Source organism: Choloepus didactylus, chromosome 4 (genome assembly GCF_015220235.1).
Source record: "Choloepus didactylus isolate mChoDid1 chromosome 4, mChoDid1.pri, whole genome shotgun sequence".
NCBI lineage: Eukaryota > Metazoa > Chordata > Mammalia > Pilosa > Megalonychidae > Choloepus > Choloepus didactylus.
In genome coordinates, this window is record NC_051310.1 from 74,340,185 (window position 1) to 74,356,732 (window position 16,548).

Sequence of the window (16,548 nt, forward strand, 5' to 3'; positions counted from 1 at the left end):
TCATCAGAAGCAATGGATATGGTCAAACATCTATTACTGGTTAGTTGCAACAAATACTCTCTGGTCTAGATACTTTACCCAGGAAATTGGGCTTTGAGGGTTACTAAGTACGTAGGAGTCCTTGTACGTGGCACACTGTCTGCAATTTTAAGATGTTTCAGTTTTGTGAAAATCAATGTTTCTGATAAGCTGAGGAAAAGAGTGAGAATAATCTGGCTTCTGAGAGTAGCTCTCTCACTTCTCTCTCCCAATCCCTAAGGGGGCTCCTAGTGTAACTCATCCCGGAAAGGAGATGCACACTCCCTTCAGAACCTGTCCCTACAACCTCCTTTATTGACTCCAGGTCCATAATCAGAGTACAAACTCAGCTATGCCCAGAAGGGAAATTGCAATGTAGCCATACATGTTGAATTTCCATTCATGACATACCATGCATGGTGGAATAATGTAGAAGTGATAGCTGCTGCAAATATAGTCCCACTCAAAGGGTGGTTCTCAATGTTTTTGGAGATATGAATTCTCAGTTTGCACAGTTCAGAAAGATGTTTGTTCATCCACTTTATGATGAAGAGAGATATTCTGAGTTTAGATTCATATTGACTTGTGTCCAATGGCTCAATGAGTTGATGCGTAGCTTTAGCAAGGCAAGTTTCCCCAATTTTCTCCAAATGTCTTAAGAGAAAGTTGGTATTTCCATTGGGATCTGTTCTGAACAAGGCTTTGTCTTTGGTGGTAGGGTTCAAACTTAACCCTTAATGCTCTGAAGGAACTTGGGTAGGGGAGATCCTTAAGAATGTCAGCCCCCAACGTTCTATTACACAGAAACATCGTAAATGTCAGTTGAAAGAGCAGTCTTGGACAATTTGATTACTATGTGTCTTGGCATGGTTCTCTTTGAATTTATCCTGTTTGGGGTTTGTTTGGGCTTCTTGAATGTGCTTATTCATGTCTTTTGTTGAATTTGGGAAGTTTTCTGCCATTATTTCCTTGAAGATTCCTTCTACCCCTTTCTCTCTTTCTTCTTTTCCTTGGACTCCCATACTGCACATACTGGTATCCTTGATAGTATTTCACAGATCTCTTAGGCTCTGTTCATTCTTTTTTATTCTTTTTTTATTTCTGCTCCTCAGCGTGAATCATTTCAGTTGTCTTGTTTTTGAAACTGATTCTTCCTTCTTCCACTTCCAATCTGCTGCCTCGGGAATTTTTCATTTCAGTTATTGTGCTCTTCAAGTCCAGTATTTCTCTGGAGAGATTCCCATATTTTTTATTCATTGATTTCCTCATATCCTTTAGTTCTTTCTTCATGTTTTTCCTTTATCTCCTTGAACATATTGAGGATCATTATTTTTAAGTTTCTGTCTAGTAAGTACAAAGTCAGATCCTCTTCATTGATGGTTTCTGGATTTTTTGTTGTTGTTGTTCCTTTGGATGGGCCATCATTTCCTGTTTCTTTGTTTGTCTTGTAATCTTTTGTTGTACATTGTACATTTTAATATTTTTAAGTGTTAACTCTGGGATTTAGCCATGGAGCTGTTTGTTCCATAAGTTTGTATCCAGCTAGTGATATGACAGATTTTCTTGAACAGCAGGAGCTAATCAAAACAAACCAAGGCAAAAAGTACATTTCACTATCTTTGCAAATTGGCTCTGCTTCAGCTGATTGTCTCCTTCAGAGGTTAGTCCTCCTATCAGGAGGCCTTAGGAATTCCCCACTTACAGTCCATAGGAGTTTGAGTAAATGCCCCCTCTACTCACTTTGAAACAGACCTGTTCCCATCCTGAGTGACTTAATGTTCCAGGCCATTCCAACTTAATTGTTCTTCACACCAACCCACTTGTCTGCAAGAGGTTTCTCTGCCCTCAGGACAAATCCAAGTCACCTTTCGTGGCTCAATCTCTCAGACTTCCATCTGATGGATTAGCACTGACATACATGCACCCCAGTGTGCACAAAGGGGCCACTCTGTTCCCCTTGGTACAGGGCCAGGAACTACACAGTGGCAGCACAAGCTGCCTTGTGGGGGTGGCAGCCTCTTCTACTGCCTTTGAAGCTTCTTTTTCTTAATTTATAACTGGCCTGATTAATGCAGCCCTTTAACTGTTTTCCATAGTTTTCAGAGGTTACTGTTTTTGTTTCCTCTGCCACGTTAGCCAGAGAGGGGTTGGAACAAAGGTCAATCTCAGAGCTGGCTGCCAGCAATCTGAAGTAGCTGATCAAAGGTGGAGATCTGCAGACCACTCACAGCCAGAGTCATGAGGACTAGGTCTTTGTGTCCCAGGCTGGCACCAACAAGCTGTGCCCAGAGCCCAAGCTCCAGTCTCCACTGCTGCCCACCATGAGGTTGGGGGGACGGGGCGGTAGCCACTGCAGGGAGGGTGAAACTCACTGGTTTTTATCACAATTTATCAGCCTCTTCCTCCTGTTCCTCCCTGGATGCCGCATAGTGTTCGCCTAGACTCCGGAGTTTCAAAGTGGTTGATTCAAACAGTTCCTGCCGGTTCAATAGTAGTTTTGGTGGAGGGACTGATTCTGGGGAGCTTCCTTCTCCACCATCTTCCCACAATCCTCTCCCCTGCAGTCTGTTTCCAATGCAAAGTTACGGCACAAAGATGACCCTCGCACATGTTAGCTGAAATGAATTGAAACGAGATTATCTTGGTAGGAGGCAGCAAAGTCATTCAAAATATTTAAGAATCCCTGACTCCAGAAATGTATCACAAAAGTGAAGAGGAAACTCTGAATTCACCCACTTGAAATTCTCAAACTGTCTCATAATCCATGCTAGCAGATTTTGTCCAAAAGCCTTCAAAGGAGACCAAGGACAGTTCTCCCACTTGTCGTTTGCTAATGGTAGATCAACTAATTCCCATCACAAACTACCGGACACCTGGTAAAACATATTCAGAATGTTTTCTGTTTTTGTCAGCTAGGTGTCAAATTGTGAAGTAGTCAAATTGGTCTCTGTTTCTCTTCATTTGCTGTTTCCCTCTCTGTCTTAGAATCCTCCAGCAGCTCCCTGCTTCTGAGAGCCTATCCCACTGGTTCTGCCCCCAAAAGCTAGCTTGCTCCTATCATGTTCCTGAAGAGTCCTTTTATCTGACAGAGGCAGAGGGAGGACTCTGGGAACAATTATTAACTGATGGGCTAATAATGGTTCTTGTGTTTTCCCTCCCAGATAACACACTGCCTTATTCCAAGCAGGGGTGGGGGGACATAAATAATAACAGCAAACGCATACCAAATTCATAGGCCACTTAAAATTTATGAAATACTTTAATAGCCAAATACTTTCTTATCTTTACAACCATGGCTGCCTTAGGAGATAAGGAAGGCATTGGGAGCATTCACCTTTCACGGAGGGCCATCTGTGGCTCAGGGGGGCTTGGTGATTGGCACGATGCCATGGGCTAGTACGTAACCAAGCTCATCTATTGCTGACCCAAACCCCTTTCGCTACATCGTTCTTTAGGGGACAGTCTTCAAGTGTGGGTGGGGCAGCCACAGAGGATTTCTTTCATCATGGGGCATCTCCCAGTGTTTCCTCCCTCTCATCTCAGAGTAGCCTGTATGTCAAGGGAGTTACACACAGAGCGTAACCATATGTGATTCAGAAAGTTCCTGATTTTTAGGTTCTGGACTTCCCAATGAGGACATAATATGGGGTTTAAATAAAAGAATGAAAACAATCATCATGTACCTGACTCCCTCCAAGCCTCTTTTTAGACACTAGCACCATACAGAGCCTCCAGCAAGTCATAAAATTTTTAAGCTTCAAAGACCGTATTTCAGAAACTAAAACCCAAGAGCAGATAGTGCTGTGACATTGGTCCAAATGGCAACTGTGGTTTGCGTTGCAGGACTGGGGCAGGGCGTGCCAGTCGTGGGCCTCGTGGTAGAAGGGGGCCCGAACGTGGTGTCCATCGTCTTGGAATACCTCCGGGAAGACCCTCCCGTCCCTGTGGTTGTCTGCGACGGCAGTGGACGAGCCTCGGACATTCTGTCTTTTGCACACAAGTACTGTGAAGAAGGAGGGTAGGATTTCTGACATGGGGCAGAGGGTGGGATTTTGACTGCCTTCTTGATTGGCCAAGAAAAAAATCTTAAGTGACATGCTAAGATATTCCAAAAATATCTGAATAATGAAGATCTGCTAGATCTCCTCTCTCATTTCCCAAAGACAGTGGCTGGGGGAGCTATCAAGAGCAGTTGTTTCTTAGAGAATTCCTTCCCTGGTGGAATATAATCTCTTCCAATTTAGTTTTCCCTTATAAGGTTTTCCACATGGCTAGAATTTAGGGCAAGTATGAAGGCAGTTTTTGACTCTGGTCACTTCTTGTCTCCTATCTTGGGATACCGTCCAATAATTTCACATCAAAGATACCAGATGGACATATAGATATCTAATTAGTTAATATACAGACTGAACATGTGTGGCTTTGTTCTCTTTTGGGTTTCCTCTGAACAGGATAATAAATGAATCCCTCAGGGACCAGCTTCTAGTTACCATTCAGAAAACATTTAATTACAACAAGACACAATCACATCAGCTGTTTGCAATCATAATGGAGTGCATGAAAAAGAAAGAGCTGGTAAGTGTCTTGCATTTATTTCTAAACAAGCTCCATGGGGTGAATTATGTTTCCTTTCTAATTCTGCCCATGTGTGTGATGAAGTTATTCATATTTTAGTTAAGACTTTTCCAAGAAACCATTTATAAATCCATACCAAATTGGCAGGGCCCAGCCCGGGTCATTTCCAAGTGACAGAAGCAGAGCAAGCCCTCACATAAGCACACGGAGGGACTAAGGGGCTTTCGGACCCTGGGAAATGTTAGGTGACATCAGTATCACATCGCCCAAATTCTGAGATGTGTAATATTAATGAGATTTAGGAAATCAGGGAAGAGTGACATATTACAGTTTTTAGGTGTGTTGCAAAGTCGTATGACTTCTCTTTCCAAATGCAATAATTATTTCCCACCCTTTCCCTCCTTAATTGTGCCTACAAGGAATAGCCCTTCTTGTTGCATGGGTGGCCTCTTCAAAATTTTAAATTTACAAATTTCCTACAAATATATCAGACCTGAGTAGATATGATTTATCATCTCTGATGGCAATTTAGATATCAGAGTATAAATCCCATAGGGGTTCTCTTCTCTTGAGGGTGTTGGAGCAGATTGGGTAAATATAAAATAAGAATCCAGACAGGGATTCAAAGTCAGAAAGAGCAATGATTTAACTTCCAGAAATCAAAAAGCAAGCACTTGGTTTAAAATTGTTTAGCTCCACGAATCATTTCATTTATTCACCAGTCTCATTGTGGCAGTTTTAAAATAAAAAAAAAGAAAACGTTAAGCCTCAATTCTCCCATTTATTTTCAACTCTTCTTTAACTCAGTCCCTTCACATTTAACCTGTTTTCAGGTTACTGTGTTTAGGATGGGTTCTGAGGGTCAGCAAGATATTGAGATGGCCATTTTAACTGCGCTGCTGAAAGGTGAGCTCTCAGGAAAGAGATCCGTGTCCTTTCCACATGACCCTGGGCTGGCCCTGGGTTTTGGCTGTGACTGGGAAATTCTCTTTCTTGTCCTACTGGGAATCCTGTCTCCTTGTGAGAGACCCAAGCTGCCTAGAGCTATCTCAATATGAAACCAGGGTAGAATGACGAGGCTCTTGGAATGGGTTTCTTGGATGGGAGCATTTTTCTTTGGGTGTCAATGGACCATACTGGGCTGAAGTCAGAGCCAGCTTCTGTATGCAACTGATTCATGGAGGGTTTCGACTTGTAGAGCATAGACATGAAATGGTTTTTCATTTGCAGGCACTGCAATTCCACAGGGCTCTGTCTGGTTTCCCAGTCTGCCTCCATGGATAGCCTATGACTTGACCACTCCCAAGTGGGGCTTGCCTAGGGTACACCCCTCCTCCCTGCCTCTGCTAGACTGAGGATGGAGTGGTGAGGGGGCAGGAAGGGGAGAGGTGAGGGTCACCGGCTGGGCTGGCTGCCTGGCAGTGCTGCTCCAGCCCTCACTGGGGCCATGGGGTTGGAGCTCAGGGGCAGAGCCCAGCCTGGGTCTTTCCAAGGAGGGTCCCTGAGCCACTGGGCACCGTGCAGAGCTGAGATGGAAAGAGGTTTCCTGCACCTTCCCCCCAGGAAGCTCTTGAAGAACATGGAGATCTTAGCTTTGGGTACCTTCACTGCAATTCAAAGACGAGAAAAAGGTAGCAGCCCCAGGGCCAGGTCAGGGCAAAGCCCCTGCTCACCACCCAGCACCCATCAACCCGGGATGTTTCAGGAATGGAGTGAAAAAAATCTCACTCTTGTTTCTTGCCTCTCCAGGAACAAATGCATCAGCTCCGGATCAGCTGAGCCTGGCTCTGGCTTGGAACCGCGTTGACATAGCTCGAAGCCAGATCTTTGTCTTTGGGCCCCACTGGCCGGTGAAACTGAGTTGTTTTCTTTTTTGCAATTCCTAATATTTAGCATGACTTTGTACAGATCATATATTAGTATGCTGTCCCCTGGGACATGGAGCTCATGAAATTATCTGGGGTTCTGATGATCTGACGGTTAATCCATTCAGATTATTAGAAGATGTCACTGCTTGACTTCAAAGAACCAGCAAGAAGTAAGAGCTATTGGCACTAATTACATATTCAAACCAGTACTCTTGAAGACTTTAACCACCAAATAGTTTGTCATTGCTGGTGGAAGTGGGTTTTTACCCTTTTAAAGAAAAAGAAGAAGAAGAAGAAACCAAATGGTTCATGGAGCTTAAATACAATGCTTCTATTCGGAGCATTGATTTTAAAAACTATGTTCCCTGAAACACTGGAGGATGGGAGAATTCTGTGTGTGTGTGTGTGTGTGTGTGTGTGTGTGTGTGTGGTGACTGTGTGTGTACACATATAAGCATGGGATCTGAGCTGCGTAAGGCTTTCTATTCCTTCAGTCAAAGCAACCTCTTTGCTCTGTTTTGTAGATTTGGATTCAGAGTAATTTTTCATTTGCATAAAGGGCTCCACTGCTTAAAAGCAGGGGCGGACGTTTCTAGAGAGTTTATGTTAGGTTTATAAACATATTTCTTAAAACATGCCTAGCTTATAGCTGTACAAATGCATTTCATTTTTACAACAATTATTTTTTTTTTATCAAATTGAGGCAAAGAGCCTACAGAATAAAATGAGAAGATTAAAGGAATCAGATACTGGGGAGGGGATGAGTTTCTGTGTGTGTGTGCCTTGCATGTTGAATTACCCGAATTAAGAAGTATAGCACAGTACCTTCAATATTTAACTTATTTCTTTTCCAATCTCCCAGCTTTTCCATTCTTGGTGATTGAATTCAGGATAAAATAAATTGCTCCACATGTGGTTATAAGGCAGGATGCTGTGGTGGAGAATCTAGAAGTTTCCAGAATAGATTGCAAGGAAGGGACCCGCCCTGGGCTATTGAGCACTCTGGGCTCTTGTTGGTCTGTTTTTTTCCTTCTTCCAAGGCAGGCAGCTTTACCACGGGATGCATTTCTGAGGCAGTCACTCGGAGAGAGTCGTGCTCACACGGTTATAGAAGGAGCCTGAGCTGGGGGAAGGCAGGGTTAAGTACCTCCACAGCACCTGTCACAACACACAGGCCCTGCCCTGCCAACATATCAGCCTGCATCCCATCTTCTCATTACAAAAGCAATAAGTAATCTGTAAAAAATTCTGAAAATTACAGACAAATGGGAAGAGGGAAACGCACACACATGCCCCACCACCATAGATGAACTCTGTAATGCTGTGGGTGTTTAACAATTTGACTTTTCCACCCAATATATTGCCATGAAATATTCTTCAGCCACCTTTTAAAAGCACTTAATCTTCTGTGATTTTTATTATCTGGTTAATACATAAACATGGTTTTAAAAAATCAAATGAAGAGCATAGAATGAAAAGCAGTCTCCTGCCTCTCCTCCCAAAGGCATTTTACTCTCTCTAGGATTAGAATTCCTGGGTTTAGGTTTAGGATAACTTCACCAAACACATATTATTACTATTTCTTTCTTTATCACATGATGTATCCATCAATTCTCCCTTTGGAAATAGACAGAAGTAGCTCACTTGCACTGGTCCCACTCCACTGTCCTTCTCATTTCTGATTGAATCCCAGTGACATCCATGATGGTCACTTGATGACAAACTCTACAAACCTTGATCAGCCTTTCTGAGATTTTAGAAACTGGCAGAAATACAAGACTCCCATGAGTCTGAGAGGTGCAAAGAAATAAATTCTGCCAAAACCCTGAGTGAAACTGAAAGTGGATTCCTCCCCAGCCAGACCTGCCAATGAGGATGCAGCCCTGTCCAACATCTTAATCACAGTCTTTGTGACCCCTAAAGCAGAGGACCCAGCCTGACCAAGGGAACTGTAAGATTAATAAATGTGCATTGTTTTAAGTCACTAAGCTGGTGAGAATTTGTTTCACGGTAAAAGAGCTAATACAGTGTGAAGTAAGCAGTGTTACCCAGGATAAAAACTCAAATCTGAAGATTCTTTGTATGGGCTTGAGAGGTTGTCAAGTGCCACCCTTCATCCTTCTGGCATTTGAAATACTTCCTATAACATCTCCCAGCATATTTGTAGTTGCGAGGGGGATTTCCTCTCTCAAGATGCGGTCCATGCCATCCCACATGGCTCCAGCAGCTAGAAAATTCTTCTACACTGAACTGAATTCTGACTCATAGCAACATCCACTCATTTGACCAATCCAAGAAACACTAGCTGTTTACTCAAATATGAGATCTCTGCTTTCTCAACTCCTAAGCCTCCTGGTCTTGGGGCTAACCACTCCCAGTGTCTCTACTTAGTCCCCATCTGACATGATCATTCTTCTACAGCTCTTTCCTGAAAAGGTCCTAGTTGGTCAACATCGTTTTTAAAGTGTGGTGTCCAGGATTTCACACATCGTGTTGGGTGTGATCACATAGGTGCAACCCAGAGCAAACTGTCCTAGGTCTACAGTCCTCATAATGCAATAGTATATTAACTTGCAATCATAATAAGCTTCCCTCTGCAGAAATTCCTAAGGGTGTTGCCATGTACACCCCTGCTACTCCACCTCTCCCTCATCCTGCAGTTCTGGAGTTGGTTGCTCTTGGACCTATGTTATATTTCACCTCGCTAGATTGAGGCCGTCGAGTCAGCCTATAAAGACTTTTAAAATCTGGTGTCACCCAATGTGCTCACATCTCTCTTTCCTCTTGGCATATTCAAGTGCCACAAGCACCCTACCCTCTCTCCAGTCATCGCACCTCCCTTATTCTCCATGATTCCTCAAGGTACTTTAGTTAGAAGAGCCCTTTCTATAAATGGCATCTTGTGTATATAATGAGGGTGAGAACTGAGCACCTTGTTGGCCTCCTTCTTCCAAGCAGCCCCTGAATCCTCAGAACCAAGGGCCCTGAGGCCCAGCTTGGAAGCTCCCTCCTCTAACATTGCCAACAGTTCTCTTGGGATCCTAGGGTATAATCCAAGAAGGCCAGAGTACTGGACACGTTTGAACCTCTGGGAACTCTCTTAGGATGCTTGACCACATCTCTTCTACTCTTTCATTCTCTTTAAAAGCAAAGACAGAGACCAAAAGTGGGGAGGAGGGGCTCTGCTGCTTCTCATTTCCTCAGCTGTAGCAAATGGTAGAATGAAACTCTTTCTTGATCATCTCAAACCAAACCACACTTTTTTAAAAAGCCACATCTCTACTCATTCATTCATTTATCAAATATTTGTCAATTGCATCCTGTGTGTAAGGTGGTATTCCAGGGATGCAAGGGTGAATTAACACATACATGCCACAGCCCTTATGGAACATTCTGGATGGTGTGGAGAGAGGCAGGAAAAGGGAGGCAGACATGAAACTGGTAATCAGATGAATAAACATTGGGTTACAAATTGTAACGAGTGCATCTCACTATGAAAGAGAGTGCAGGGGGCTTGGAACCTAGTTTTTTGGGGGGACATCAGGGAAGGCATCTCTGAAATAGTGAAACTAAAGCTGAGAATCAAAATATGGTAAATGCTGGTAAATGAAGAGTGAGGGGATACTCTCCATGCAGAGGGAGGAACATGCCAAAAGGGTCTGAGGCAAGAAAGAACTGGGCACTTTCAAGTAATTGATTGAAAGAAAAAAAGGCCATTGTGGCTGGAATGCAGAGTGAGAAGAGAGAGACTCAGGAAGAGGCTGCAAGCCTGCCAGGAGGGAGACTCTGCAGAGCCCTGCAGACCCTGCCCAGCACTGAAGTAGGATCCTGAGAACTTTGGGGTCCACTGAAGGGCTTTAAAACACACACACATACACGGTGAGCATTTATCATCTTGCAGCTTCTGTGGGCCAGGGATTTGCGAGTGTCTTAGCTGGATGGTCCCTGGGTCAGGGTTGCAGTCAGGCCATCTGATGGGGCTGCATCATCTGACGACTTGACTGGGGCTGCAGGATCCACTGCCAAGACGGCCCCTCAAATGTGGGCAAGTTGGTGCCAAATGTTGGAAGGAAGCCTCCATTCCTCCCACACTCCATGGAGCTACTTTAAAGTCCTCACAACATGGCAGATGGACATAATTTTCCTTCTAGACTTTCCCCCTTGGTTTCCACCATTATGATCATGCCTGCAAGATGATTCACCCAAGATGCTCTTTCATCCACAGCTCTATGTTGACCAGGAACCACGCAAATGCACACATCACCCACCACCCTTGGTGCAATCTCCACCCCACCCCTACTCAAGGATTTTAAGAGTTATATGGTTCCTTTGCATGTTTTAAGATTATTCTGCATTGGGTGGGTGCAGTGGCAGACATGAGGAGTCCTTTAGCAGGCTATCAAAGTAATCCAGATGAGAGATAGCACCTTGGCCTAGAGTGGAGACAGAGTAGAAGAAAGAACTGTTTAGAACTAAGTAGCATCTAGCATTAAACCTAGTCTGTGCTTAGAGATGGATTCAGCATGGAGGGAGAGCAGTGAGGGAAGCAAGATGTTTGATGGCAAGTTGTGGCACCACTTCACTGAGATGAGGGACTATGGAAGAGGACTGGGTTGGAGGGAAGTCCTGAATGTGGTTTTGGACATAATGAGCTTAAAGAACCTTTGGGACATCCAAGCAGAGATAATGTCTAAGCAGTGGGAACTCTGGGAAGAGAGGGAGACTGAAGCTAGAGATGAGAGGTCATGAGCTAATATAGCTGACTTGCGGCAGCATGGGTGTCAGTGAGAATGCCCAGAGTGGGATGAAGAGTGGAAGGGAGGATGGCCAAGAACAGAGGCCTGAAGCATCTGGACACTTAAAGCCTGGCCTGAGAAGCAGTCGCCAGAGAGGAAAGAAGAAAACCAGGAGCATGTGGTTCCTGAGAAGCTGAGAGAATGGACTTGAGGAGGAAGCAGTCAGCAGAGTCAGACATGCTTGAAAATCCAGCAAGAGCAGGATGGAAAATGCCCATGGAGTCTAGCACTGGGAAGGTTATCAGTGACCTCAGCCAGGGCCATGGACTGCCAGGTGGGGAGCTGCTGGAGCCTGGGGGGATGAGACCTCATGCACAGATAGCTTATCCAAGGAGTTGGAGAGAGGAGAGAAGTTTGACAAGCTAGGACATCAGTTTGAGGGCCAGACGTTGCTTAGATGTTAGTGTCTCTCTGCTGGCTCCATGTCTGTACCAAGATGATACCCACCACATTCTCCACTGATCAGGGACAGGGAAAGTGAAGGGGCAGGGGCTGCTCTGCTCTCTCTCCTGCTGTCTCGAGTGGAGCATGTTCATCCCTGGATGCATTCCTGTGTATCACCTCACTGCATGCATCTACGTAATACCCAAGAGAGCTTCTTCACCCACCTCTAAGCAACAGTTCACATTTTTCTTCAAGCACAGGCATTTGTAGCTGTATCCATTGTCTCTGAGTCCTTCATGGTCATTTTCTCCTATGTATCCTGAGACATTTGTTGGGGATTGAATCATATCCCCTGTAAGACATGTTCAAGTCCTAAACTCCAGTCCTCTGGATGTGGACTCATTTGTAAATAGGATCTTTGAAGCTCCTATTATGATGAGGTCAAATTGAATCAAGGTGAACCTTAATCCAATATGACTGGAGTCCTTACAAGTAGAGGAAATCTGGACACAGTCAGTCAGTAGATACCACTGGATGAGAGAGGTGGCAGATGGCCATGTGATGGAGGCAGAGACTGAGTTAAAGATTGCCAGCAAACCACCTCCCAAACGCTAGACTTCAGAGGAAGTATGATCCTCTGAAGTCTAACCTTGAAGTTAGACATCTAGCCTCAAATACTGTGAGCCAATAAATTCCTGGTGTTTAAGCCAACCAGTCTGTGGTATTTATCATAGGAGCACTGGCAAACTAAGACAACATCTATAGACAAATCTGCCTTTGAATGCCTTTGAGCTTACCTTTCAGCACCCTTTCCACTGTGCAAAAATGCACACCAATCCAAATGCCAGCCATTTTTAAGCACTTAAAGCTGCTCCATTAAGTCACTTACAGAGTTGTGCATGTAAGTAACAGAGGAACAATGGTTTGTGCTTATGTGGCCTGCTCCGTGAGATGGCTGGAACTTGCTGAGTGTGTGTGCATACATGTGTGTGTGCACAGAGGTGAAAGGATGGAAATCAGTATACTTGTCTTTGGATAAGGGACAGATTTAATACTTTCCCCAAACTTTGTTTACTGTGGACCACAGCCCCTGGGAAGCCTGGCCCCCCCAGTGGATAGCAAGGTCATGGAGAAAGAGAAGAAGCCTCCCACAGCCACCACCAAGGGGGCCAGAGGAAAAGGGAAAGGCAAGAAGAAAGGGAAAGTAAAAGAGGAGGTGGAGGAAGAAACGGATCCCAGGAAGATTGAGCTACTGAATTGGGTATGGGAAAAGTCTCTTCTCGGTTCCTCAGGATTGCAAAGATCCCCCAATTGGAGTCACTCTCTTTCTCCAGGACACGTTCTTTTTTAAATTTTTATTTTGCTAACAATATACAACTATAAATTTTCTGTCATCCACTTTCATGCATACAATTCAGAGATATTAATTAAATTCACATGTTGTGCTACTACCCTTCCCTCTCCTGCCCCTGGTAACCTATAACCTACTTTTCTGCCCGGATGAATTTGTATATTATAGATATTTCATACAAGTGAGATCATGCAATATTCATCCTTTCATGTCTGACTTAATCCACTCAACATGATGTCTTCAAGGTTCATACATGTTGTAGCATGGATCAGAACTTCATTACTCTTCAAAACTGAATGATACTCCACTGTATGTAGATGCCACATTTTGTTTGTTCATTCATCTGTTGATGGACACTTCAGTTGCTTCTACTTTTTGGCCATTGTGAATAATGTGCAATGAACATTTGTGTACAATATCTATTCAAGCCCCTGTTTTCAATTCTTTTGGGTACACACCTAAAAGTGTGACTGCTGACTTATATGGTAATCACATATTTAACTTTCTGAGGAACTGCCAAACTGCAACATTTTACCTTCCCATTAACAATGTATGAGGGTTCCAATTTCTCCACATTGTTGCCAGACATCATTTGTTATTTCCCCTTTTAAAAAAAAAGTAACCATCACACTGAGTATGAAGTGGTATCTCATCATGGTTTTGATTTGCATTTTCCTAATGACTAGTGACATTGTACACATTCATGTGCTTATTGATCATCTATTTATCTTCTTTGGAGAAATGTCTATTCAAGCCTTTTACCCATTTTTAAATTGGTTTATTTGTCCTTTTGTTGTTGAGTTGTAGGAGTTCTTTATATACTCTGGATTTTAAATTCTTATCAGATATATGGTTTCCAAATATTTTCTCCCATTCTGTTAGTTGCCTTTCACTTTCTTGGTAATGTTCTTTGATGCAAAAAATTTTTTAATTTCGAAGTCCGATTTATCTACTTTTTTTTTGTCATTCATGTTTTCAGTATAAAGTCTAATGATCCATTGCCGAATACAAGGTTCTGAAGATATTTACCTATGTTCTCTTCTAAGAGGAGGAATTTAGCAAAGAGAGATTAGGAGAATTCGCTCAAGAAAAACAGCAGAGAGCCACGTTCAGAATGCCCTAGCTGTTGGGGGGACAAAATGTCTTTTCCGTGATGTTTCTAATTGTCCTCCGGCACCGTGTAGACAGGGGTCCACTCACAGCCTCCCTTTCCCTTGGCTCATGCAGGTGAATGCTTTGGAGCAAGCTATGCTGGATGCTTTGGTCTTAGATCGAGTTGACTTTGTAAAGCTTCTGATTGAAAATGGGGTGAACATGCAACACTTTCTTACAATCCCAAGGCTGGAAGAGCTTTATAACACGGTGAGTGTTCTAGAATGAAGGAGAGCAAGAGGAGACAACCACATAAACATATTTATCATTTGTATATGTTAGGAATAATAAATGTGCTCATATGAGCAGAGAATGATTGGGACACATTGCCAGCCAGAAGTTCCATTATTTAATGGCCTCCAATGATTCCTTCTTTGCTGCTGGCGACAGACTGTGTATTCACCTTCTCTTCAACTAATGCCATGCCTAGTCAGACACTACCTTCAGGTGTGTGTATGAATATGAGCTTATAAAAAGAGAGAATCTAGCTCTCTAAGTCATTAGCAGAGAGAAAAGTTACCAGCAGTGAGTCATCATTTGTCTCTTGGGACTCCACTTTCTTATGAGGCTTCAGTGAGAAACATAGAACTAGGTTTTCACAATAAAGAGCTAGCTCCCCTGTTTGAAACAGAAGTGTTTGAGTAAATTCCCACTGGTTTAAAATTAGAAAATAAATTTTGAGAATTTAGCATGTCCTTCCCATTTTAAAATTTTAAGTTGCAGAAATTTTAAGTAGCTAAAACTTGGTTGTGAACTTTTAACACAATATTGTACACCATGAGATAATCCTCAAAATAATTCAATACAAAGTATTTAACATATTTTTTAAATGTGTTGGATGCTTCTTAACCACGACCAGTTCTGTGTCTTAAAAGAATCACACTGAGGGTGGGTTATGTTCCAACCATGATGGTTTGTTAATTCTATGCAATAGGGTAGGATTGTCTTCCAGGAGTTGAAGAGAAAAACATCCATAATAAGGCTTAATGCTTCTCTTTCAGAGATTGGGACCACCAAACACACTTCATTTGCTGGTGAGGGATGTAAAAAAGGTCAGTCTACTGTTCAATACTCCTTACCTGTTGGCTTCTGCTCATAAAACATTTCTAAAAAGCAATTTTAAGTTTCCAAAATATGTTGACTTCTCATTGTTTGAGGTGTAGGAGATAATGAATTCGCATCTCCCATAAAAGAAGTTTACCTAAAACTAAAAAAGAACAGGATAATCTTTTTTAAAGTTCAAAGTTCAATGTTCATCTCCAAATATGATTAGTATGTGTTGAATAAATGCTTGATCAGCTCAATGGTGGGTTCGGCACCATTATCAACACCAGGTGCAATGGCCAGGTGAGGTTCCCACATTACTGATGACCTGAAGCATCACCATCTGCCAACACAGTCTCAGGTTATATCATTTACTTCAGACTCTGTTACCATTCACTGTGCCTCTTTAGAGGTGCCAGCAGGAAGTGCCCCATTTCTGTGGCCTGTTGACTACAGCAGTTGTACTTGACCTTTTGTATTCTCTCATCAAGTGATAAATGTTTTTCCACTTTCCATTGCTACAAATGTCCTAAAGTCTGATTCTTGTAGGGTCTCACTCGCTTGCTATTCTGGCATGGGATTTTTTGGGTTGTGCAGCCAACAGGTTAGAGGATTAGGTTGGGTTAACATAAAAGGGATTCATTCCGCTAGAATGCACTCCTGGTGTGCAAAGTTTGTAATGCATGTTAATATTATGAGCACAAGAAAAATAATTGAGGTGACAGAGTTTTCAGAGTCCCAGATAGTCCAGTCAAATTACATACAAATATCAAATTCTAATAATATAAGAATTTGGCTTCTGCAGACACTCATTGGATCAGAATGGGATCCGTGGATTTGGGAACCAAGAGGGACCTCAGAGACTCTCCGGCCCAGTGCTCGTTTCCCACATAAGGAATCTAATTTCCCCAGAGGACCCATTGGGAAGGTCTATTAGGAATCATAAACATTCAAAAGCAATAGCTCCTCTGGTTGAGGTCCAACCATTTCTCACCTGAATGACTTAAATAATTCTCCTCCCACCTCTACTTCCACTCCCTCTCACTGTCTCCAATTATGGGCCTGCCTGTTAAAAGTCTTCAAAGTTGCCCCTTGGGCTGCAACATGATGTTCAAATTCATTCCAAGAAACTTCTATGCCTTGTGTCCTCTTCCCTTACACATCCCACCACACTTTATAGTCAACCTTCTTCTGGCTCCTGGAGACTCCATGGCTTGTCCCCATTCTAGGCCATGCTCCTGTCTCCAAGGCCCTTCCCCTCTTCATCCACTGCAATTCTTATCCCACCTCTCTCTAGCCAGGTAGGTTCACCTCCCCTAGAGGCTCTTTCTTGCCCTTCCAGGTAGAGCTGTGGCCTCCC

The 16,548-nt window shown here is 43.2% G+C and overlaps 1 protein-coding gene across 1 annotated transcript in view; it reads left to right on the plus strand.

The window, feature by feature from the left end:
- Positions 1-16,548, plus strand: part of TRPM1 (transient receptor potential cation channel subfamily M member 1) — a 101,657-nt gene that overhangs the window by 21,086 nt on the left and 64,023 nt on the right. The window contains exons 5-11 of the mRNA XM_037832863.1: positions 3,862-4,018; positions 4,470-4,593; positions 5,427-5,499; positions 6,343-6,443; positions 12,729-12,902; positions 14,220-14,354; positions 15,146-15,196. Of these exons, the coding sequence (XP_037688791.1) occupies positions 3,862-4,018; positions 4,470-4,593; positions 5,427-5,499; positions 6,343-6,443; positions 12,729-12,902; positions 14,220-14,354; positions 15,146-15,196 (815 nt within the window). The remainder of the gene's footprint in view (positions 1-3,861; positions 4,019-4,469; positions 4,594-5,426; positions 5,500-6,342; positions 6,444-12,728; positions 12,903-14,219; positions 14,355-15,145; positions 15,197-16,548) is intronic.